Source organism: Enhydra lutris, unplaced genomic scaffold (assembly GCF_002288905.1).
Source record: "Enhydra lutris kenyoni isolate GAN:26980312 unplaced genomic scaffold, ASM228890v2 scaffoldscaffold1, whole genome shotgun sequence".
In the NCBI taxonomy this organism is placed as follows: Eukaryota; Metazoa; Chordata; class Mammalia; order Carnivora; family Mustelidae; genus Enhydra; species Enhydra lutris.
Window position 1 is genome coordinate 12,609,771 of NW_019154085.1, and position 24,780 is coordinate 12,634,550.

Here is a 24,780-nt window from a genome sequence, read left to right on the forward strand (position 1 = left end):
CTCAGTCGGTTAAGCATCTGCCTTCAGCTTAGGTCATGATCAAAGGGTCCTGGGATTGAGTCCCATGTTGGGCTCCTTGTTTAGCGGGAAGCCTGTTTCTTCCTCTGCCTGGCACTCCCCCTGCTTATGCATGTTCTCTCTCTCTGACAAATAAATCTTTTTTAAAATTTTAAAAATAAATAAAACAGAAAATTCAGTTCGACAGTTCCGTTAGCTGTACTTCAAGTGCTCAGTAACTACGTGTGGCCAGTGGCTGCCATATTGGACATGTAGATACGGAACATTGCAGTCACATCGGAAAGTTCTATTGCAGAGCAACACCTTAGGGACTCTGAGTCCTCTGCTGGGTCTTCTGCGGAAGATAGAACCAAAGGAAGAGTGTTATGTGGGAAGTGTTTTAGGCACCAGGCGTGTTAAGTGCGGGCCTTGCTTCTATTCACATGTAATGAGCCAGGACTTTGCTATCTAACTCTGAGGGTGGCTGGGCAGCGTAGTCTTCCACGTGCCCAGGATGAAAGACAACAGCATTTGTTGAACACGGCATCATCTCCATCACAACTGGTGTACTTGCATCCATATTTTTAGGAGATAAGGGATGAGTCTATTTCATCTCACGCACAATTGGATCTATATTTAGAATTTGGTTTAGTTTAACAAAGCTTTATTAGAGTGAACTTCGTTCTGAAAGACATTACATTTTAGGGGCTAAGGGGGAAATAAAACATACACATATGAAGTCATCATGAAAACATCATAATGTCGGGTTAAAAATGAGATGCGCATGGTAAACTATAAGTTACGGTACGTACATGAGACATCTTAGAGATGGTGAAACTTAAACGGCCTTCAAGGACAGATGAGCAGAAAGAAGGCGTGTGGGTGGTGGGAACGCAGAGGAGGGATAAACATGGTGTGGTGGTAAGGGGAGGGGGAATTAGAACACATACTAATTACTGAGGGGTGGTGGGAAATAGGGTTGGTTAGGTTAAGTGATGCCAGATTGAGTGAGGCCTAGAGTTTCAGGATTGGGGTTGAAACTTGATCTTGTAAGAAAGAGTAGGACCGAGTAGATCCTTGATCAGTCAAGTGTCATAACTGAACACAGGTGCACTGGAGAAGGTCATATGATGGCACAGGGCAGGATGGCCTGGGGAGGAGAGAGGGAGCATTCAGACATCAAGTATTTGGGGTCTGAGCTGTGATAGTAAGATGTTGAAGAAATGAGTCCAAGAGCCGTGGTAGGATAAAATAAAATAGGAGCCGGTGGCAAACTTGGCAAAGTCCAGGGGAGAATAAAACCACAAACATGACTTGGCGGTTTCTAGTAGAAAGCACCAAGTTGGAAGGAGGAACCAATCTGGAAGAACAGTGATGAGCTTGTTCCTTCACCGATAGGGTTCCTTGTCCTTCACCAGTGTGGAACCTTATAACAATCTGTTACTGGTTGTTATAGTTACAGAAGCCTTAAGCACAGTGGTGATTATAATTATGAAAAAAAAATGATGTCTTCTGATGTAGAGTGAAGACAAGAGATGATATTGATAACACTTGTAATACTAATATTAATAATTTATATTTAGAACACTTACTGTGTTTCAGTCACCCACCTACAATTTCCTACACATTACCTTATTTATTGACATCTCGCAGATAGAGAGGTTATAGAGCTTGCCTGAGATCACAGAACTAGTTAAGTGGCAGAGGCAGGACTCAAACTTCTGGAATTCATAGGCCGTGCCCTTGACAATGACTTTGGTTTGAATCTGGTTCCGTTCAGCAAAAATCACAAAGTGCACTCTAGTAAGTTCAGAGATACTGAAGCAGAGTGCATTTGGAAAGCAGGCATATTGGATACTTACGAAGCACAAGGAAGATATTTCCGTAAAAGACCTCTAGCATCACCCAATGGTGCTGAGAGTTTTCATCAAACTGGGCCCGCTGAGAAAAACGTGCTGAGCCCGTTTCAAGCCAGCCACCAGACTGGGAGATTAGAAGATGAGGTGGCCTCAGGGGAGAGAGTTCAGGTAGAAATGTGGAGCCAGAATGCAAGGACTTGTGGCAAGAAAAGGAGGTTGAGAACGATGAGGTTAGTTTGCTTGAGGAGGGAAGAGTGGGGTTGGTTGAACAGTAGTAATGAATTTTCCAGGAGGGGTTTTTGTTTGTTTTGCTGTTATATCTTTCTCTACCCTGACTTTTTCCTTACCTTTTTACCCTTTTTTACACACAACAGAACATTTGCTGTCTCAGCCATGTTCAACTGTACGGTTTGGTGGCATTAAGTACATTCACATTGTTGTACAACCATCATCACCATCCATCTCTGGGATTCTTTTCATCCTGTAGAACTGAAACTCAGCGCCCACTAAGCAATATATCCCCCTTTCTTCCACCCCCCAAACCCTCCAAAAACCCACTATTCTACTTGCTAGGAATCTGATTACACCAGATACCTGATATAAACGGGATCAAACGGTATTTATCCTTTTGTGACTGGCTTATTTCACTTAATATAATGTCCTCAAAGTCCATCCATGTTATAGTATGTGTCAGAATTTCCTGCCTTTTTAAGGCTGAATAATATTCCGTTGTATGTACCACATTTTGTCCATCCATTCGCCCATTGACAGATACTTGGGTTGCGTCTAGCCCTTGGCTATTGTGAATAATGCTACTGTGAACATACATGTATAGATAGCTCTTCAGGACCCTGCTTTTAGTGCTTTCAGATAAATACCCCAAAATGGGCTTACTAGATTATATTATATTTCTATTTTTATTTTTTTGAGGAACCGCCATACTGTTTTCCTCAGCAGCTCCACCATTTCGCATTTCCACCAGCGGTGCACAGGGCAGCCAGTTTCTCCACATGCTCACCTACACTATTTTCTGTTACTGGTTGGTTGGTGGTTGTTTTCTTATAGTAGCCATTCTGATGGATGTGAGGTGGTCTCTTGTGATTTTGATTTGCATCTCTCTAATGACTAGAGATGTTGAGCATCTCTCCCTGTGGTGATTGGACATTTGAATCTCGTCTTTGGAGAAATGTCTATTCAAATCCTTCATGTTTTTAGTCAGGTTGGGTTTTGTTGTTGTTGTTGTTGAGTTATAAGAGTTCATACACACACTGGATATGAATCCCTTATGAGATATATGATTTGAAAAATTTTCTCTGTCTTCTGGTTTGTCTTTTCACTCTGTTGTGTCATTTGGTATATGGGAGTTTTAAATTTTGCTGTAGTAGAGTTGGTCTATTTTTTTTCTTTTGTTCCTTTGCTTTCGGTGTCCTATCCAAGAAATCATTGCCAAACCAATGTTGTGAAGCTTTTTATCTGTGTGAGGAAGACTTCCAAGTGACAAAGTAAAATGTATAGAGACATGGTCCCCAGCCGCAGCATTCAAGGTCAGTTCTCTCTTCCTAGGCTGGGTTCATGAACGATGGCAGAATCGTGGCCCTGGACATGGAGCATTATAACAATGGGGGTGCCTCCCTGGACGAGTCGTTACTTGTAAGTGCTTTAAGAAGCAAGTTCACATTCTAGGAAGTATGACATAAAATTATAAAATTCAGAGGAAGTTCAATAGCTAAATAACTTTTCAATAAATAAATAAATAAATGAAGACCCATACTACTCAGACAACCATGTGTCATTTACTGGCACCCCCAGAATGAGCCCAGACATACTGGCTAAGTCTGTGTCTATATATTATGTCCATGTTTCCCATACTGAGACTTCTTTTCCCAAGGGCAAGCATTTGACCTCAGCCACAGCTCTGCTGCTATTCTGGCTTGGATCATTCGTGGTTGTGGGCTGTCCAGTGCATGGTAGGATGACCGGCAACATTCTTGGCCTCTAGTGACTGGATGTCAATGGCCCAGCTACCCTCTGGTCTCAACAACCAAAAGTGTCTCCAGACATTACCAGGGAAGACAGAGGACAAAATCACCCCTGGTTGAGAACCAGTGCATTAGACCAAATAACCAAAACTTTTTTTTTTTGCCATCCTTTGCAGGATATTTTATTCATTACATTCTGTAGACCCCATGTTTAGAGCCTCTGAATGTTTCAAAGTCTTTGGCAGTTGTCTGAAACCTGGGGGGAAATGCATTCGTCCTGAAATATGAACATAAAACATGATGATTTCAAAAGAAAAAATATTTACATCCTTAAAAATTATAGCAGATATTCTTTTAATTTAGGACACAGGTCTGTCTTAGCATGTTTGATGTGACATAGAGAGGGTTGGTCATTTCCAGCTTGGTTTTGGTCTTCAGTCTGAGGAGGGCAAAATCTGATGAGAATCTGATCGCACCAACTCTGGATCTCCGCAGGTGGTAGAAATGGGACTTCTGAAAATGGAAAATGCTTACAAGTTTCCCAACCTGCGCTGCCGGGCGTGGGCGTGCAGAACCAACCTGCCATCCAACACAGCTCTGCGTGGCTTTGGCTTCCCTCAGGTGGGGCTCATCACTGAGTCCTGTATCACCGAAGTTGCAGCCAGGTGTGGTCTGGCCCCCGAGAAGGTAAGGCTAAACTAGTCTCTCACACACGAGACATCAGGCTCCAGAGCAGGGAGGACCCCTGGGGGGTCATTCAGGTTGAGGAATTTGGATCCAGAGGGGCTAAATGGTGTGCCCGGAGTAACCCAGCTCACTAGTGAAGACAGAGCCAGGACTCCAAAGTTCAGTGCGCCTTGTCTCACTTGGGCTCTTTGCCCAGAATCCGAGACAGTGGATCTTGAAGAGGGAGCTTCGGACTCCAGCTCATGCAGTGAGAAGTCTCCGTCGGTTGGGAATATAAGTGCTACCAACCAACGAGTCCTGTCAAGCCCTATTTTCTCCTCCTTGAACTTCTCAGGCAGCTGTCAGAAAGTTTCAGTCATTTCAGTTACTAAAATAGTTTCCTTTCTGTTCTTAAAGTCACCGTAGCAATTTCATTCATGATAAGCTCGTCCCCCTCCCTGTGCCTCTTGCCCTCAGAATCCTGGAGCGGAGTTAGGGTGGGGAGACACGGTGTCCATTCTTCCCCCCTTCTCCCCTCTGGGCATCCTGCTGTGCTGTTGGGTTAGAGAGGGAAGAGAAGACCAGAGGAAGCAGCCTTTGCCCAGCGAGCTCTTGTCCCCTCCGTGCTTAGATGTAGCCACTTTTCAAGTATGTTTCTGTGGGCTCCATTTCTGCTAATTCTCTCTTGGAAATGGACAGTCCCCTGTGAGGGTGGGTTAGATTTCCAGCTGCCCTCGGAGGGCACCTCAGGCGGTGTTTCCCATTATCTCTTTGCCCCATGCTGCAGCAAACCTTAGAAAGCCCCAGTCCCCACTTCATCTGCCTGCTTTCTTGCTGTTCAATACTAGAATAGGTGGCCCTAGGCAGAAGTCATTTTTTTTTGTCTCTTGAACTTCTGGGGGCCCCTGCCTCTCCCTTCTCATCACAGCCTCCTTCCCAGATGTACTGTGGCATTTGGTAGCATAGAGGAAATCAGATAATGACCTCCCTCCCCTCTGGGGCAGTCGGAGGAGAGAATAGCCACCCTTAAAAACACTGTCTTCCCCAGGGTACTTGGGTGGATCAGTTGGTTAAGCATCCCACTCTTGGTTTCAGCTCAGGCCATGACCTCAGGGTTGAGAGACTGAGCTCCAAGTCAGGCTCTGCACTCAGCATGGAGTCTGCTTAAGATTCTCTCTTTGCCTCTATCCCTCCTGTTCATTCTCACTTGCTCTCTCTCTCTCTCTCTCTCATAAATAAGTAAATCTTAAAAAAAAAAAAAAAAGAATCTTAATTTGTTCTTCATCCTAGTTACCAGTTATGTTTTAACAAATATAAAAGTTTGTTGAAGGAAAAATGAAACAAGATGGGATCGGGAGGGAGACAAACTGTAAGAGATTCTTAAACTCACAAAACAAACTGAGGGTTGCCAGGGGGAGGCGGGTAGGGAGAGGGTAGTGGGTTATGGATGTTGGGGAGGGTATGTGCTATGGTGAGTGCTGTGAAGTGTGTAAGCCTGATGATTCACAGACCTGTACCCATGGGGCAAATAATACATATATGTTAATAAAAATAATTTTTAAAAAAAATATATATAAGCTTGTTTAAATATAACCAATAACTAGAGTGAGTAGTCTTATCTTTCCACAACATCTGAACAATCCAAATTGTGTAGATCATGTAGCCTGGAAGTTAAATTCAGGAATATGTCTTAACAGATGTTCACAAATGCAGCTAGAATTAGAGGAATCTACAGTGTCCCAGGACTGTACTGAGTCATATAAGAAATATAAGGAGAGGATGCCTTCATTTGAACTTATACCAGAGAAGCATAACTTACACCAGAGAAGTGCTAACATATCTGATAGAGGCTTCAGGTAGAGAAGGCTTCAGGAAGGGGTTCAACAAGGAGTAAGTGGAACTCAGTTTGGGCCTGATGGGAAGAGCAGAACTTAACTAGGAGGATAGTGGAGAGACTACATCGGTTGCCTCTCCTCCATTTTGATTTCCTTTTCTTTTATAGGTCCGAACAATAAACATGTACAAGGAAATTGATCAAACACCCTACAAACAAGAGATTAACGCCAAGAACCTGATTCAGTGTTGGAAAGAATGTATGGCCAAGTCTTCCTATACCCTGAGGAAAGCGGCTGTGGAAAAATTCAATTCAAAGAATTATTGGAAGAAGAAAGGGCTGGCTGTGGTCCCCCTGAAGTTTCCTGTTGGCCTTGGCTCAGTCACTATTGGTCAGGTCAGTTCTCCAAACAGACCAATCAGAGGGGGTTGGGGAAACATTCTGTGAAGGCTGATTAGCCATAGGGTTGCAATGCCTGTTTGTAAACCTTCCCCAAAGTTGTCCTCAGTCGAGCTAGCTTTTCTCCAGAGGAGATAAGAGCTCCTTTGCAGGAATCCCCAGTGTTAGCGACAAGCATTCTTGCTGGGAAATCAGAAGACCTGGTATCTGCTTTTGGCCCTCGCATTAAGCAACTGAGTCAACTTGCTCTGGGCCCAGATCACTCAAGTACGAGGCCAGATGGTGGGATGGTTGACGGCCAAGACTTCCAGCTCCTCTGTGCTGCTGTGTCGCTGGACCGTGAAATAGAAACGGGAAGCTGCATGGCATTTGATTTTTGTGGGGGCGGGGGGTGGTGGGATAAACTAAACCCAGAAGAGTAAAATCTTTAAATAATTTTTTAAAAGCATTTTAGAAGTTTACTCCCTTCTTAGCTGTTAAAAATGTGAAGGGAGGGATGAGAAATCTATTCTTACAGTTTCTTCACTTGAGTACATTGAAGTAAATCCCCTGCTTGTTTTTGTTTGCTGCTTCTGGTCCTCATTCTTGAATGAAACATACCTGAACAGCTGGTGGCCCGCACTACTCTAGCTCACTCCAGCCGCTGACGTGGGACCTGTTATCTATGTTCTTACACATACGTTTGTGTATACATACATATATGTAGAGAAGAGGGCAGAGCCCTCAAACCTGTTGTCAGTCCCCTTTGCAGAATTCACAGCTTCGGCTGAGCCATGAAGAAGGAATGGCAGGTGCTTTGAGTACGGACAGGGTAGGGATAAATGGGAGTGGAACTGTGAGGAGCACTAGTAAGTCAGCTGTGTGTAGAGGGAGCCGAGGAGGCAAAAAAAAAAAAAAAAAAAAGAAGGCAGGAAGGTTCTTCCTTCATTCCCATCCCGGTCCATTCACCTCACCCTCCTGGCTCAGCTTGGGTGTGATCTTGAGAGTGTCTCATGCTTGGTTAGACCGGTGGTAGCTCGGAGGAGCATTGTGACAATACAGGTGGTGATGTCTTCTGCAGCGTCCCGTTCTTGCCCTGTTTGTGGTGGCAGAAACACGTAGTCATCTGTACACAATGTCCCCAGATGAGGGAGACAGTCAGGAGGCAGTGGTCAAGGAATAAAGGCAAAACCAAGATTATTCAGAAGGAGGGGAGAGGGAGAACCCACCATCAGAAAAGGGTTAGAGAACAGTGAATCTCAGTCCGCGGTTTGGGGGTTACACCAATGAGCGTGGGCTAACAAAGCCCTCAGTCCGGTCCATCTGTTTCTGAGCAGACCAGCCAGCATCCCTGGGGAGAACGGCCCCTGTTGTTTGCAGATTTGCCGGCAGCCCTGGGGCATAACCGTGCTGGACGCGGTGGGCTGTCTCTACGCAACCGTTGCCCTTACCTAACATCCGGTCTCCACAGCAGGCCAGACCTGGCCCGTTTCCCGGATCAGAAATTTCTCAGAAATTTTGTATCTAAGAAATAGTGATAATTACTCAATACCCCTTTTAGATTTTATTCCATTCAACCCTCAGGACAACCTGTAAGATTTGTAGGCCTCATTTAGCGGTGAGGGAACGGAGGCTTCAGGAGCTAAAATAACTTGTCTGAAGCCCCACATCTGGAGAGAGGGCCTGGACACTCGGGTCTGAGAGGCCGCAGAAGCAGTGTTTTCTCAGCCCCAGCAGCTGCCTCTCCCTGGCACCGTCTGGTGGGAACCGAGGTGGCCTTCAGCTCAGCCGGGAGGAAACAGACCACAGCCAGCAGTACGACTTCATTCTCAGACCACCAGCCCTACCCATCTCCCCCTGGAGACCCGCTGCCATGCTGGAAACATCGGCGTAGGGCCCAGTGGAGGAGTCCGAGATCGGGCAAGCTGCTTCCTGGAAGCCGTGTGCCAAAGGGCGATCCCAAAGCAAATCAGATGGAGGAGGGACGGAACGAGGAAGGACATGGTGAGGCCCAAGGCTGGGGCATTCGTCATAGCCCGCTTCACCGTCGCTGGGTAGGTGGGATTCTGTATCATAGAAGGAGAAACCGAAGCCCGCAGGCCTTCACTCTCTGGCCCAAGGACATCCAGCTGTTGCACGACAGAAGGAGGAGTGGGCCTGGACACGGTCTGGGCATGTGTCTTCATCACCCCGGGCCATCCGCCTGAGGAGAGGCAGCTCTGTGCCGTGACAGCCGAGGGGCTCACACCTACCTTCCGTCCGGTGTACTTGAGGACTAGCCTGTGGACATGCCGGAACAGCCAGGACCTGGCGAGCTTCCGTGTCCCCAGTACCTTAGCACGGCGCCCGCCACAGGGCAGAAACCAGTGCTGCCCTGGCGGAGACATGTTGGGAATCCGCGGAACCATAAGAAGACCCTGCCTTCACAGATCCTGGATTTTTGTGCCACACTGCCCAGAAGCTTAGATACTAAGAAACTGGCTGACACGGTGTTAAGTCACCCGTTGCTGGCCCGGACTGCACCGATGAGGTTGGCATCTCCCAGCAGAACGGCTACAGAGGTGCGCCTTGCAGGGCTTCCGCGGGAACAGTGGAACCGCGGGAAGCATTTTCCCTAGGACCACATGCTGTTACTAACGCTCTTCCACTAGAGACGCACAGTGAAAAGGCCATCCTTGTTTTCTACGGCCTTTTGGGATATCTCCATCCCCCTTAGTCTAGTGTGGACAAAATTGCAAGAAGGCACATTCTTGTTGATTATAAAACATGTTTAGCTAAAGTCCTGATGTTTCTGATTATAGCAGCCTTTAATTCTATGTTAGCAGTTTGGTTCTTTCTGGGTCCCCAAGGGGAGCTGTACAGTTAGATAAGATTACTTCCAAGTTCCCTTCTAACAAAAGCCCTGTAATTTTGTGCCAGGGTAATTTGGGGTAGGCTTGGCTCATTTGGTAGCAAACAGTGTCTGTCTGTCCCATCTTATCTGGGATTTTGTTTTTGCTTCTCTTTATCATACCTACAACTATGGGACTATGTGTTCATGGAAACAATTCTCTCTGCCCCAACCTATCTGCACTTAACTTGGCATTTTACAAATGACCCCCTGCAAAAAACAAACCCCAAACCTAGATTGTTGTTCTACTGTGGATTAGGGAGATCCTCAAATGTCCTCATGAAGAAATAGCAGCTTAAGGAGCATTGTCCTGCCCCAGCCTCAAAGCCAGCCCCTGCCAGCCTGGCATCTTGTGGGGCGATCCTGAGGCAGCTCTGGCCCAGCCCTGGCTGGGCTCTGCTCAGTGGTCTCAGGGCAGTGGGGAAAGTGTGCATATTTCAGCAGGAAATGGAACGGAGGGGATCATTTCCAGGGAAAATGTTTTATTCTGTTTATTTATTTATTTTCATGTGGTACTTTTTAACACCTTCTAGAATAGACGGACGTGAGGCACATATTTGGTTTTGAGGACAATTTTTACTCTGACACCTGGTTATCATTTAACATTAAACTACTAAATTTGGCAAGGGACAGAGTGGGTCGGGTTCTGCCCGGGAATGTTCTGTATGTCTTTGAACTGAGAGCAGCTGAGCACATGTTTTTCATTTTAACTCCAGTATAGTTAATGCACAGTGTTGTGTTAGCTTCAGGTGTCCATATAGCGTCCGACACGTGTATGTTACTCTCCAGGGAGACTGTCATGATTGACAAGACGTGTGATAATATCAGTCCAAAAGCTCAGGGGAACTCTTGTCATCTTTTCCGGTTAGGCTGCTGCCTTGGTTCACATTTACCTGGACGGGTCTGTGCTGGTGACTCACGGTGGGATCGAAATGGGTCAGGGGGTCCACACTAAAATGATTCAGGTAAGTTTGCAGCTGGTTGGATTAAGCTGGGTGTGTGCTTGTAGCTGAGTGTATGAGAGAGAAACCATGCTTGTGTGTTTTCTCTTCCAAAATGAAAAAGATACGAGATTCTAGCTTTGACAGCTTCAACTGTTAAGCTGTTAACAGCAACTGGGTAAACCAGCTGGTTTTATAACTGAACGTCCTAAAAGAATGCGCAGAAGCGTCTCAGATTGTCTTACTGCTACAGGAGACTGTCTGTGTCTTTGTTGTTTTCCTTCAGGTGTGCGGGTCTCTCCCACCACCTGAAAGCAGAGCATTCCTTGAAAACATTTTGTAAACCAAAATGCCATAAAGCAGAGATGTAATTACCATGAATTTAGATGAAAATATTTTTGAGCATTTTCCAGACCCCTCAAAAATGGCCTCTCTCAGTATTTTCGGATTCGCTGCTGGGCACGCGACACAAAGGGAGATAAAGCACATCGGCTGACAGATACAATGCAGAGCTGGGCAGCTTGTGAGATGCGAGTGTGGTCCCTGTGGTCCCGGGGAAGGACTTGGGGTTCTGCTCTCCGGGCTTGCGGTGAGCCCTGCCCCCGCCGATGCTCGCTGCCAAGCAAACACTGAACGCTCTTTTGGCTCTTTACCCCTTTTTCATAAAAGTGAAAATCCTCTTCAGATTTATTTTAGGCAGCGAAAACAGGTAAAAGGTAGGTGCTCTGTGAAAGCCGAGAGGCTCACAAACGTTCACAAAGAGGGGGACACCAGTGTTAGCAAGTGAGCCATCTTTTTTGAACCTTTGCTAGCCAACCCAAAGATAGGTAGACTCTGATGTGTTGCATGATTTCTTGCCCTTTTTAAGACTTTGAACGATTGATAATATAAATCACATTTTATATTTCTGATCAAAGTCTACCTGTTTTTTGATTCATTCACTTTAGCTGAATTTTTAGGTTCTGTTTCTATGTTGTGAATAATAGTAATATTAAAGATTATAAAACATTTTGAAGATGCAAAAAAAGTGTTTTAAAAAGCCTCTGAACAATTCCACCAGTTAGCAATAAGCACCGTTTGGAGGGCTTTCCATCTTTTCTTTTTTCTTTTTGGTAATTGCTCATATGCTGTTTATATAATTTCTCATATCCTGGCTTTTTGTATGTGTGTTTCAAATTTTTATTTAAATTCCAGTTACTTAACATACAGTTACATCAGTTTAACATACAGTGTTATATTAGTCTCAGGGGTACAATACAGTGATTCCTCAATTCCACACATCACCCGGTGCCCATCAGGACAAGTGCCCTCCTTAATCCCTGTCACCTAATTAACCCATCCGCCACCCTCTCCCCTCTGATAACCATCAGTTCTCTATAGTTAAGAGTTGCATGGAGCACTAGGTGTGGTGCATAAACAATGAATTTTGGAACACTGAAAATAAAATAAAATTTTAAAAGAAAAAAAAAGAGTCTGCTTCTTGGTTTCTCTCTCTCTCTCTTTTTTTCCCCATGCTTGTTTCTGTTTTTTTCACCTATCCTGTTATAGAGTGAGCACTTCCTCCTGTGGCTAAGAATTCTTTGCAATCACGATTTTAATGGCTGCTTGTGGATGTATGTATAATTTATTTAACCATCCCCAATTGTTGAATACTTCAATTAATATTTTTTCTACGTAAGCCTGTGGTCAAATCAATGATTATTTTCTTAAAATAGATTTCCAGAAATGAATTGCCGGGTCACAGAATGTATCTTCAATCACCAACACTTACTACCAAATTGTTTTCCAGAAAGTATCCATTTCATTATACCACTAACCAACTACGTTCCACCTTTTTTAAAAACCTTAGATAATTTAATAGTTGTGAATGATAATATCTCATTATTGCCTTGATTTGCATTTTTCTGGTTATAGAGACTTTGCTAGAATTTTGCAGAGTGAGGTGGTAGGAAAGGCCTCAAGGTGTAGATTTCATGATTATGAAGACATGAAGCATCTCCTTCTGTGTTGGCTCTGGGCTTTGCCTCCTCTTCCTGATGCTCTTGCACGTAAGAAAGTCAAAGCAACAAGGTGTACTCAGGATTTGGGGTCCAGACTAGCTATAGGGTTTTCAGAAAAGAACTTTCCGTGGCTGGAGGAATTCATGCTTCTCTCCCCCTGCCCCTGCTGCACGTGGGGGGTGGGGGGTGCTCACACATGTGAGCTACATGGGCTCCCGTGCGGCCGTGTGCACAGGTCTGTGACGAACCGAACTATTTGAAAAGAACCTCTCTTCCAACATGCAGGTGGTCAGTCGTGAACTAAGGATGCCGATGTCTAACATCCACCTGCGCGGAACGAGCACAGAAACCATCCCTAACACGAACGTCTCTGGAGGTTCCGTGGTGGCCGATCTCAACGGGCTGGCCGTGAAGGTAAAAATCACTGTGGCGGCGCCCAGACCTTCAGCCCCACCAGGCCAGACACACGGGCGGAGCTCAGAAGACACTGAGCTTTCATCCAGTTCTTACCTCCTTCTCACACCCTCCTGGTGAAAACCTGCCTTCCCCCCGCATAGGACGTCCTCGTTCCAGGAATATGGCTGCGTGGATTTGGACATGAACCTCTTGCCAGGACCATTACAAGGCTCAGTCCCTGCCCCTAAGTTTCACTGCCTTTCACTCGGGCTTCAAGTTGACAGAGCGAACTTTCCACAAAATACATCTGATCTGCCGTGTTTAAAAACAGCGGTCGGGGCTTTGCCAGCAGTCTGTCTCTTACGTCCTGACCTCAGCATGGGATTGTAGCCCCCCCCCCACCCTAGAATGTCGGTCTTTAAGACCGGCTCACACTTCAGCGCTGACCACCACCCCCCACCCCGGAAACCTTCCCCATCACCTCTTGAAGGGTCAGTCTCCACCTTCTCTGTGTCCCGTGGGCCTCCTAAACAAACCTCTGCAGGGGCACATATCTTGTAGTTTTGAAATTAGTGTTTGCCTGAAGTTATGATAATAATTTTGATTAAAAAATAATCCTTAGGATGCTTGTCAGACTCTACTAAAACGCCTTGAACCCATCATCAGCAAGAATCCTCAAGGCACTTGGAAGGATTGGGTGAGAATCACTGTCACTTTTGTGTTTTATGTTGGGGAAAAAAGGAGGGAGGAGAAATGTGTGAATTAAATATCACTTGAAATGGCACTTGAAAAGGAACTATAGTTCCATAATGATAAGTAGAGGTCTTTTGGCTCTCTGCACATGGCAATGTTATCATAATGTGGTGGAGCAACTCTTGCATCTGGGAAAATCCTCCATTAGAGAAAAAGACTGTTTTTCCTACCTAAAACCCTTATTTTTAAGCCAGAAGTAATTAATGTTTCTTCTGATGGATCCCAGGTATTTTCTAGATAATGGCTGTAAATCTATTTGTTTGGTTCCACCGTTCCTAAACGGAAAGACAACACTCCAATCATTCTATAAAAGTAAAACATCACATACGCATTCATTCAGAAATAGGAAACCAAGCCACTGGGTATGTATTCAACCGGTAGTAGGCACTAAATGCAGTGGAAATTTCAGTGGCTTCCTTAGATGTACTAGGAACTTTCAACCTAGTTGAAAGAGAAAACGCACACTCTGAAGTTGGCTAGCGCGCTTTTAAGGTAACAGGTTATAAAGTACCAGATGGTGTGGAGCGGCTGTCAGTAAAAGCTGAGAGTATGTGTCATGCCGACTGCTCTGGGATGTCACATTAAAAGCATCGGTCCGGGGAAACAGCTTAGAAATCGCCCTTAGAAATGGTTCCTGCTCTTCTACAGAGTTAGGACTCATTCTATAATTCATATTTACGGGGGCTCTCAATCCTTCTGGGGCATCTTTATTTCTGCCCTCTGCCCTGTGCTCCCTGAGCCAGAGACAGGCAGAGAGAGCCTGACTGAAGAGAGGTACGGGACAAACAGCCAGCCCTCCGCAGGAGATGCTGCCGTTAGCACACTTTCTTCTCTAATGGCTGCACTTCTCACCTTTTTCTTTCTCAGACTTGGGGACCTGGACCTAACCCCCTCTTTTCTGTATATTATTCAGCTGTGTGCCTTGCAGAGTCAGGAGAACCTTGGATGTCAGTGGTACACTTTACCAAAATTAGGCCACTTTTTCTCTTTCTTTTCTTTTTTTTTTTTTAAGATTTTATTTATCTATTTGAGAGAGAGAAAGAGCACGAGAGGGGAGAAGGTCAGAGGGAGAAGCAGACTCCCCATGGAGCTGGGAGCCTGATGTGGGACTTGATCCTGGGACTCTAGGATCGTGACCTGAGCTGAAGGCAGTCACTTAACCAACTGAGCCACCCAGTCGCCCCTAGGCCACTTTTCTAAGACCAGTGAATATCTGGTATTAAAATTAACCCCCCAACCACCCATTATTTCCTGGAACATCCCCTGTGGATAGGCTGTCTTTCCAGAAGACCCAGTGAGGTTCTTCATCAGCAGAACACCTGTTAGCCGTGCTAGCCCAGACTACCTCGGCGGTCATGGGAGATGGTCACGGGCACCGGACATGTGCAGTTACTACCGGCAGCGACCACGAGTGCTTGTGAAGTTGGAGAATGCAGAAAGGGAAACAGGAATCTTGGTTCTCTCTGCTTATTAGTACTGATAGCTGCCGTTCCCCTGTAGTGGAACCAAGACGGAAGCCTCAATGAACCTTTCTTGAAACATCATCATTACATCGTCTTTCCTCTTGTTTCCCAGGCACAAGCTGCTTTTGATGAAAGCATTAGCCTTTCAGCTACTGGATACTTCAGGTAAAGATTCCTTTCAGTCACATGTTATGAATATTAACAGCTGTCACTTGAGGAAGAGTTTTTGAAAAATTTTTTGAAAAAAAAACTGATTTTGGTAACCTTCTATTAACCCACTGTTATGCACAACATTTAGCTGCTAATTAATCCAAATGCCCAGAGAGGGTTCTGTTGGGAAAAATAGTCACATAAAATAAAATATGGCGGAACTGATTATTTGAGTCCTTCTGAGTGGTACTGGAGGGTTCTCTGAGGTTAGTGCTTGGAACCCACCGCAGTGGCCGGTTTTTCATTGAAAACTTAGCGTATCCTTAAGTTAAGAGACAAAGATGGGGAATGCAAATTAAATCCATAATAAGATAAATACCATTCACACCTTCTAGCTTGGCAAAAAAGAAGGAATGTGACAATAAGCACATGCTGTCAAGACGCCACCATTGTCACCCAGCTCATTTGGAAAATAATTATCAGATTGCTTTACTCGAAAATGAAAGCCATCAGGAAATAGGTCGATACAGAAAGTCTTGCCTGATTTTGTTGTGTTGCTAGTTCTCCTATGAGTCCCAGGGCACTGGCTGGTTACCAGGAATAAGTACCAGAAGCACTTTTAATGGCCACCTCCAGGCTGGGAGAAGTGGAGGGGAGAAGGGGAGAAAGAGCCCAACAGCTGCTGGCCTGCGCTCCTCTTCTACCATGACATCCAGCTGGTGTCCTTAAGGAAGAGTCAGAATGGAGCAGGCATGGAGACCAGAGAAGTAGCAAAGAATGAGAGCCAGGCACCTGCTCCTGCAAACAGAAGGCTGAATCCTGGAGCCGGAAAGACAGACGGACAGGCAAATATGTGCCTTTGAAATAGTGTTTGGTCCAAAATGCAGGTAAAATTCCCCAAATCTGATTCAGCATTAACGAAAAGCAATAGGTTGGGGAACCAAAGAATGAGCACCTGACTTCTGGGTACAAAGAGTCATTCATTGGTGAGGAGCAATTGAATGTTCTTATCAGACAAAAAAGTTCAATGAGAAAGAAGTATATATTTATTCAGCAGATTTATTGCGTGCGTTCCATGCTGACACATCATTGCCCAAGTGTGTCCCTCTGGTTTGCTGTATGAGCAAACTGAACCTAGCCTCCTGTCGGTCTGTTTAACCACCGGGATCTGCAGTTAGGCTGCTGAGTCACTTAACAGCGCTCCCCACGAATTCTCTTTCCTGCAGGGGCTATGAGTCCAACATGAACTGGGAGACAGGCGAAGGCCATCCTTTCCAGTATTTTGTTTACGGAGCTGCCTGTTCCGAGGTGGAAATAGACTGCCTGACGGGCGCTCATAAGGTCAGTACCAGTGGGGAAGGTCTTCAGGTTGTATGTCAGATAGACCTAAACTGCACACATGACCCCTGTCTGGGCACCACAGAAGCACCGTGCATCTGGCTAAGGATGGTTTCTCTGTTACCAGAAAAAAATAGAAGCTCAGCCATTGCCTTGGTATTGTGGTCCCTTCCATGGAAAACAAGCGGTGGCCTCCCTTCTTTCTTTTCCTGGCTCTTTTAAATGGAATCAGGAAAGAAACCACTTCAAGGAGGAAACATAGCTTAAAGAAAGCTTTCATGTAGACTGTGGGTCTAACCAGCAGTCCTGACCTCTCATGGGAAATGCCGTCATATGACATTTTGGAAGGATTTCATGAGCACCCATAACCTGCTAACAAGCACCAAGGGCTATCCTGGGGACGTTAGTGGCCAGCTTTTGATATCTTTTATCTGGCTGGATCCTGCTTTTTAGACAGTTTAAGGGCATCCTTATGCTTTTAAGGGATGCAGTGAGGAGATATGCACACAGTTTGTCTCTCTCTCTCTCTCTCTCTCTTTCTCACACACACACACACACACACACACACACACACACACACACAGACATACACACTTGTGTTTCAAGGAGAGTTTCTCCTCTTGTAGCTGGGTCCTTGTGGGTCAATGAAGCTACTTACTGGCCACTGTTTATAATAATAAATGATCATTAATACATTCAATGGGACTGTGATACCCTCACAACTGTCATGTAATAATCTGTCCCAAAATTTACCCAGAAGCAAGCTCTAGGTCTTGCTATTTCCAAACATACTTTGTGACTATTATCTTGGATTATGGTAAGATGTAACTTTTCATTTAGTTGGTCTCCAGCGTCTATGTTTTTAAAACTAGAATCAACCGGATCTTTGAAATTGTTTACACCTCTATTGAACCTACCGGGTAAAGTATCTGGTTTGTCTGGAATCTAACTCAGACCAGATCACTTTTTGGGTACCTTGGACTGAGACAAAACAATGATCATTCTAAGCATGGTTTTCATGCTAGAGTAGCTGTCCTCTTTTAGGTCACTAGAAAGTTCTCTTATGCTAACTGATTTCTACATCACCTTCTCCCTCAAAAATTTGGTGAAATCTTAATCACTTGGGTTTTCTTTATCTGTATATGACTTGGCCTTGTTAAGAGCTGAGAATAAGGTAATAATTAGCTTCAGTATGAAATTCTAAGGTGTGTTCTTATAACTTAGTTGAACAATCTCAAGAGATGTACTAAATAGTCTTTTTATCAGATGCATTCAAAAATGCGAGATCTGTGGTTCAAATTAGGTTCCGAGGTTAGGTATACCCCTAGATGAAGGGCTCTAATGCAACATGCCAGCAGGGGCCCTCCATGGAGGCCTATTTCTCAGTCATTCTCCTTGTGTTGTTAGAACTGTTCTTATTCCTACAAAATTTCCCTCACTTTGAACCTACATCTCTATATTACTTCTCTATTGCTGTGTAACAAATTTCCCTTAAGTTTGGCAGCTGAAATAACAAATATTTGTTAACCGACAGCATTCTGAGGGCCAGAAATCCGGGAGTGGCTTCTCTGGGTGATTCAGGCTCAGGGTTTTCCACAAGGTCGCCATCAAGTTGTGAAGGAGGGCCGCAGTCATCCCAAAGCTCAGTGGCGGCTGGAAAATCTGATTCCAAGTCCCGTCACCTGCTTGTCAGCAGGAGGCCTCAGTTCCTCACTGGCTGTTGGTCAGAAGTTTCCATTCCTTACGACAAGGACCTCTCTATGGGACATCTCGGCGTCCTCAGGGCACACAAGCTGCCCCCCCAAACCCAGAGGGACTGATGCAAAGGAACAAGAGAGTATGAGCCCGTGAGAGCACCAGACAGCAGCCTCAGGCCTTTCTGCCCCAGCTCGGGGTGAGGTACCAGCACTTCCACATATCCTGTCAGCCACAAACTAACCTTGGCAGAGTGTGGGAGGGGACTCCATCAGGAGGTGAACCCAGCATGTGGGGGTCGTCACAGGCCATCCTGGAGGCCGGCTGCCACAACCTACAGCCACGGTCTTCAGCCCTAACAGAACCCAGTGACAAACAGGAAGTTCATGACTCTGGAAACAAGGCCTTCGCTAACGCTGCAGACTTGAGAGCACCTCCCCTCGCCAGCAAGGGAGGCCACGGGGCTGCCAGCAGGCCAGCCTGGCCAGTGCCGTCACAGCTTCACATCTCATCATGTCCTTGAAGAAGAGAGGTGTTTTAGTTTATTATAATGAAACGTTCTGGGTCCCTCTCTGATTTTCTTCAGAAAAAATGTTAGATGAAAGTCCCAAACCAAATAAGAGAGCTCTTGGGTTTCCATTGTCCCATTAATAGTTAGAAGTAGTATCTGTTGGTCATGGCAGAGGTCACGATGTCCCATAAAAGTAGGTACAGACTTGCTGGAGAGCAGAGAGGTTCCCAGGAACCCGGCCGGGCCTGCTGTAGCCCTCATTCGTAGCTCCTCAGGATCTTCTGGTCACCGAGTTGTGCTTTAGATCTATCTTTCCTCTGCTCTCAGAGTGAAACATCTACAACAGCAGGTCACAGTGGAGACTTTGTTGGCTGATGCGTCGGTGTCACCCAGCCAGCCGGGCTCTGGGTGTTGGGTTGTGTGGTAGCCATAGGGTTTTTCAACAAGGATCGTGAGGGCTGTAAACATTTTCTGTGTCGCGGATTATGTCTGCTGTGCAGGATCGAACTCAGCAAGTAAGTTACGTCACTCAGCCCGAGCAGTCAAATTTCTCTCCTTTTGTTCCTGAAGAAAAAAAAAAAAATCCATGCTTAAGCTACTTGAGTACATGTGTAACTTCGAAAGTTATACATGCTAGCTTTTGTGACCCAATAAAATCTTCGTTGATTATTTCTCCTGAAATATATTGTGGCCCCCAAAAGTGTTCTATGCCAGGGGCATCCTGGCAGGAACTGTCTCTCAGGCTTCTCTCCTGAGCTGTATTCATTAAAATAAACAATTTTGCTCTTTTTTATTACATCAGAACATCAGAACAGACGTTGTCATGGACGCCGGCTGCAGCATAAATCCAGCCCTTGACATAGGCCAGGTACGTGTACCTCCTTCGCGTCAACCCCCTGGGTGAAAGCCAGAACCGCCGTGGGGGTCTGTGGGGAAAACATCCCATCCAGCTTGTTCGTCCTCTTAGCTTTCTGCCCCTGTAGTCAGAACCCATCTATCCAGGCCGGCCACAAAACTCAAATCTCTTTTTGTTTAAAAAAAGGGAAGGAAACAAAGATGTTGTGAGTAGTTTTAGAAGAGACATGCGGCCTGTGACTGAGGAGCTTGAGGGATGCAGAAGAAGCAAGCCAGGAGGGGTCAGAAGCGCCCAGTAGCCCTGGGATCAGAAGTAGACTGGAGGCTAAGTGTGATGTCTTGGGCCTACAATGGACTCCCCCTTTGAGGAGTTTAAAGTCGTGTTGGGATGACACCAGATAGTTACAGCAGTCACTATTAATAACAGGTAGCCTGTTTGGCCCACGGTCATCTTTTATTTAAATTTGAAATAATTGACAAAATTAAGAATCACCAGCTGCCTTACGTAGGTATTCGAATGGCTAGTGTTTCTTGGAAACAGAAAATTTCCCAGCACGGGCGCTGCATTTCCATGAGGAAAAGTCATGGCTGCCTTTTTAAGAGAAGCACGCACTCTAGGATTCTCGGACTCAGGACTCACCTGGAAGCTTGACTCACTTTCTTTACCTTTCTCCTACCTGTGGGCAACTCAGCTTACTACCCGCAGTTCAGAACATAATCTGAGGTACTCTCCCATCATGACTCGTGTCCCTGGAGAATGGGAAGAACGTGTGGGTTGGAGAGATCAAAGCGGGCTTCAGGATGAAGTCGTCAAGGAATGAGCAGGAAAAAGCATTCTGGGAGGGAGAAGAGTGGAGGACCTAAAGAAAAGACAGGAAATCCAGCCAACTTTGTGTTCAGGGCTAGTGGAGGGCAGGGGAGGGGCTGACAATGGTGGCGAGTGCCTGTGTGGCCTGGGTCAGTGGAGTGGAAGGGGCACCTATGGGCAGGGACTGGAAGGGGCCCCACTTGGAGGAGGTGCCCCAAAGACAGGGGCCTGCCTTAGTGGGTGGAGGTGACGTGGCCTGGGGTGTAGTCTAGGCTTTTAGGAAGATTCACATAACATGGCGTTTGAGAAGGTTCTCCCCACAAATAGACACAAGGAAGGGCGGTGGATGAGGTGGAAAAAATAGGGCCACAGCAAGGAAGTATACACAGAGGAGACCCAGAAGTCAGACATGTGCGGAGCCAGTTTTGCCCACATGCTGACATCTAAGATTAGAGCATCCTAAAGCTCTATGAAGCTTTGGGCGCACACACTTCACGTAACAAGTGAGGAAACAGAGTCCGGAAATGAGAAGCCAGACCCACTCACGGGCAAGGATGGTGAGATGAGATGAGGGGACTCTCAGAGCCCTGTCGGTGTGCTGGGGGCTACAGACAGATCAGTCAAGAAGGTTCTTTCTGGCTCACGGACAGAAAAAAGGAGGGCCTCTGGGCACAGGCTGTTTGAGGCCTCCTCCAGAGTCGTACTTTCACTGCCAGACGGAGATTCAAAGTCAAGTTCTTTGACTTCGTACTTCACACTGAACAAGATGCTTAGATATATTTTGAGGTAAACTTCTAAGTAAACCTTCAGAGACATCTTCCAGGACATGCCAAAAACCCACTTACACTGGATTTTAAAAATTCGAATAAACAGCATGAAGTTGAATTGCTCCGGTTGATTGTATTTTCTCATAAATGGAAATTCCTTTCCTTCCCTCCCAGATTGAAGGCGCGTTTATTCAAGGCGTGGGGCTTTATACAATAGAGGAGCTACAGTATTCTCCTCAGGGTGTCCTACACACTCGCGGTCCAAACCAGTATAAAATCCCTGCCGTCTGCGACATCCCCACGGAGCTGCACATTTCTTTCTTGCCCCCGTCTCAAAGCTCAAATACCCTGTATTCCTCAAAGGTAAGCTGTGCTTGGCAAACAAGTCCAAGTTTATGTGACTTTGTGGTACCTGTGCAGGCGGCCAGGGGAGGTGCCCTCATTTCTTGGTGGTTTGGGATTTTTACCAGTCTTCTAGAAGAAAAGGCCCTGTTGAACATTTTAATTATAAATTAATTTAACAATGTTGCAATTCTTTTTAAATACTTCAAATTTTGGAGCCTAACATGACTCCTGTTACCATCAGGTTGTATCTGATTTTTCGTTGTGCAGTAATCACCTCGTACCTGTATCTCCTTTCTCCCTTCGGCATCATTTCCTTAGGCAAGAATCCTGAGAATGAGAATACTAGGTTAAAATATTAAATTACTTTTTTAAAAGAAAAACGTTACATATGTAATAATGTTTCATAAGGGCACCTGGGTGGTTCAGTAGGTTGGGTATCCGATACTTGGTTCTCAGGGTCGGGCCTGCTTAGTACTTGGATGGGAGTCCAATACTTGATTCTGACTTAGGTCATGATCTCCTGGGTTGTGGGATTGAGCTCTCCACTGGGCTCTGCCCTCAGTGGAGAGACCACTTGAGGATTCTCTCTCCCCCCTCCCCCCTCACACAGGTGCACACACTCTCTAAAATAATATTTCATATAGGCATCTCTACACATGTTTACCTATAGATGCATATATATATATATATACATATATATATATATATACACACACACACACACATACATACAGATACAAAGAGAGAGTCATAATCTTGCTGACTTTTTTCGCTTCAAGGGTCTAGGAGAGTCTGGGCTATTCCTGGGCTGTTCAGTGTTTTTTGCCATTCATGACGCGGTGAACGCAGCACGACGGGAGAGAGGCCTGTTTGGACCATTAAAGCTCAGCAGTCCGCTGACCCCAGAGAAGATTCGAATGGCCTGTGAAGATAAGTTCACAAAAATGGTATGATCTGCTCAGAAAATTCTGACTTTTTGTTCCCTGTCCTTTGAGTCAAGTTTTATTAACCCACCATGGTGGCTTTCCATGGAAGAGAAGGTGGCAGGAATCCTAAGGGCACTTGGGCCTAGGAAGAGCCCACAGACCCTGAGAAGGGAGGTTTTCCTCGGCCTGGTCCTGCCTGCCCCTCGGCGGGGCTCAGCTCCACTCGACGTAAAAACAGAGTTCATTGCTCTTCCGTCAGCTTCATGTTCCTCCTTAGTTCTGTTCCCTTCCCAGGACATATCAGTCAGGAACAGGAGCTCATGAATTCTTCCCTGAACCTGAGACACCCAGGCCAAGAATATGGGCCACGCCAACAGTCTCTCCCACTCTAGCCAATCAGATACTTGAGAAAGTGCGTGTAATTCCCGATTTCAGCTGTAGAGTGGGAGGGGCCCTTTCCGGCCCAAGCCCAAGAGCAGAATTCGTCCTGCATGAACACCCCTGCAGAGCAAACATCTCCGCTCTCCTCGGTCACTTTCAGTGATGAGATTTTAGCTGTGGACGAAAGTCATGCTGTTGACAGTGACCCCCTGACTATATGCAAGGTAGTCCTTACATTGAGGGGAGAGCTCCCTCCTCTTCCTCCTCTCAGTGCTGGCTCTGTGTGGTCCCCTTTACAGCTTGTCCTAAGCCCCATGAGTCACCTCTCCACTACGGAGGAACACAGAGACTAATTCCACTTTTCATTTGTCCCTCTTCAAGGGTGAACTGAAAACTCTTGTAGCTGCCTCACCCCGATTCGCAGTCCTGTCCCAGAGTCTCCCACGCTTCTCATGCTGTCGCTCTGAGACCTCATCTTGTCCTGGTCACCCTCTGGGTGGTTTTCATCCTGTTTTGTTTTATGCTATTTTTCACCATTGCAAAGGTTTTCCAAATTGCAAACCTCCACGTTTATTCTTTTATTCCAGATCCCGAGAGACAAACCTGGATCCTATGTTCCTTGGAATGTACCCATATGAATCCAATACGAACTTCTGGGAAAATGGGACTCCTCTTCCAACATAGCAATGTCTCCAGTCTTTATGCTTGAAGATGCTAGGTCAGAAAGATAAATGCTCACAGTTTAGAAATCATTTCATAGAGTACTGCTTTTATATGAGGCTGATTTTAAATGTTCCATTTGGATTTTGATAGATATGCTTAAGCAATTTAGAAATCATATTTTAAGTAGCACAAATACTAACTGGTTTCCTCTAGAATGATATTCTCCATTACTCTCTTTCTTAAATCCATCCAGATGAATGGAATAGAAGATGATGATTTGTATGTGATTCATATTTGGCTTGTATCCACCAACAGAAATTACACTGCCTAGTGAAAGGCAATTTTCTAAATAATTTTATTAGTAGTGTGAACTGTAATGTTGTCATTTTCTCACATGTCCCCATCTGCTATCAGCCTCCTTTTATTGTCAAAATGGATCTAGGCACTATATCCAAACGTCTGTGGAACTAAAGGAAAAAAATGGATAAATTAGACTTCATCAAAGCTAAAAACTTTCTGCTTCAGAAGATTCTACAAGGAATTGAAAGACAAACCACAGAATGGTAGGAAATATTTGCAAATCATTTATTTAATAAAAATGTATTATGCAGAATATATTTTTTAAAATCTCACAACTCAGCAATAAAAAGATAAATAACACAATTTTAAAATGGACAAAGGAATTGTACAGACATTTCCCCAAAGCAAATATATAAATGGCCAATAAGCACATAAAAAGATGCTTGCAGTCAATAGTCATTAAGGAAATGCTAATGAAAACCACAACGGAAAACATTTCGTTCCCAATAGGATGGCCATAATCAAAATGATGGATAATACTAAGTGTTGGTAAGGATGTGGAGAAATCGGAACCCTTATCCATTGCCAGGAAGAATGAAAATGGTGCAGACACTGGAAAAAAAATTGGCAGTTCCTCAAAAAGTTAAGCATGGAATTACCAAATGACCACTCCTAAGTATATACCCAAGAGAATTGGAAACATATGTACACACACAGACTTGTACACAAATGTTCATAGCATTACTCTTAACAACGAAAAGTAGAAACAACCCAACTGTATCAACTGATAATAAAATATGTTACACAATGGGTGGTACATCCATACAAAGGAATATTATTCAGCCATACAGAAGAATGAAATACTGACATATTCTACAGCATGGT

General features: G+C 45.2%; 1 protein-coding gene across 1 annotated transcript in view; it reads left to right on the forward strand.

Annotated features, from left to right (window-relative positions):
• LOC111153602 (aldehyde oxidase) overlaps positions 1-24,180 on the forward strand; it is a 77,430-nt gene extending 53,250 nt beyond the window's left edge. Inside the window, exons 24-35 of the mRNA XM_022512769.1 lie at positions 3,420-3,506; positions 4,331-4,522; positions 6,504-6,731; positions 10,473-10,568; positions 12,830-12,958; positions 13,563-13,637; positions 15,269-15,321; positions 16,533-16,647; positions 19,653-19,718; positions 21,455-21,643; positions 22,405-22,572; positions 23,520-24,180. Coding sequence (XP_022368477.1) covers positions 3,420-3,506; positions 4,331-4,522; positions 6,504-6,731; positions 10,473-10,568; positions 12,830-12,958; positions 13,563-13,637; positions 15,269-15,321; positions 16,533-16,647; positions 19,653-19,718; positions 21,455-21,643; positions 22,405-22,572; positions 23,520-23,570 — 1,449 coding nt within the window. The 3' untranslated portion in view covers positions 23,571-24,180. The remainder of the gene's footprint in view (positions 1-3,419; positions 3,507-4,330; positions 4,523-6,503; positions 6,732-10,472; positions 10,569-12,829; positions 12,959-13,562; positions 13,638-15,268; positions 15,322-16,532; positions 16,648-19,652; positions 19,719-21,454; positions 21,644-22,404; positions 22,573-23,519) is intronic.
• The last annotated feature ends 600 nt before the right edge of the window (positions 24,181-24,780 follow it).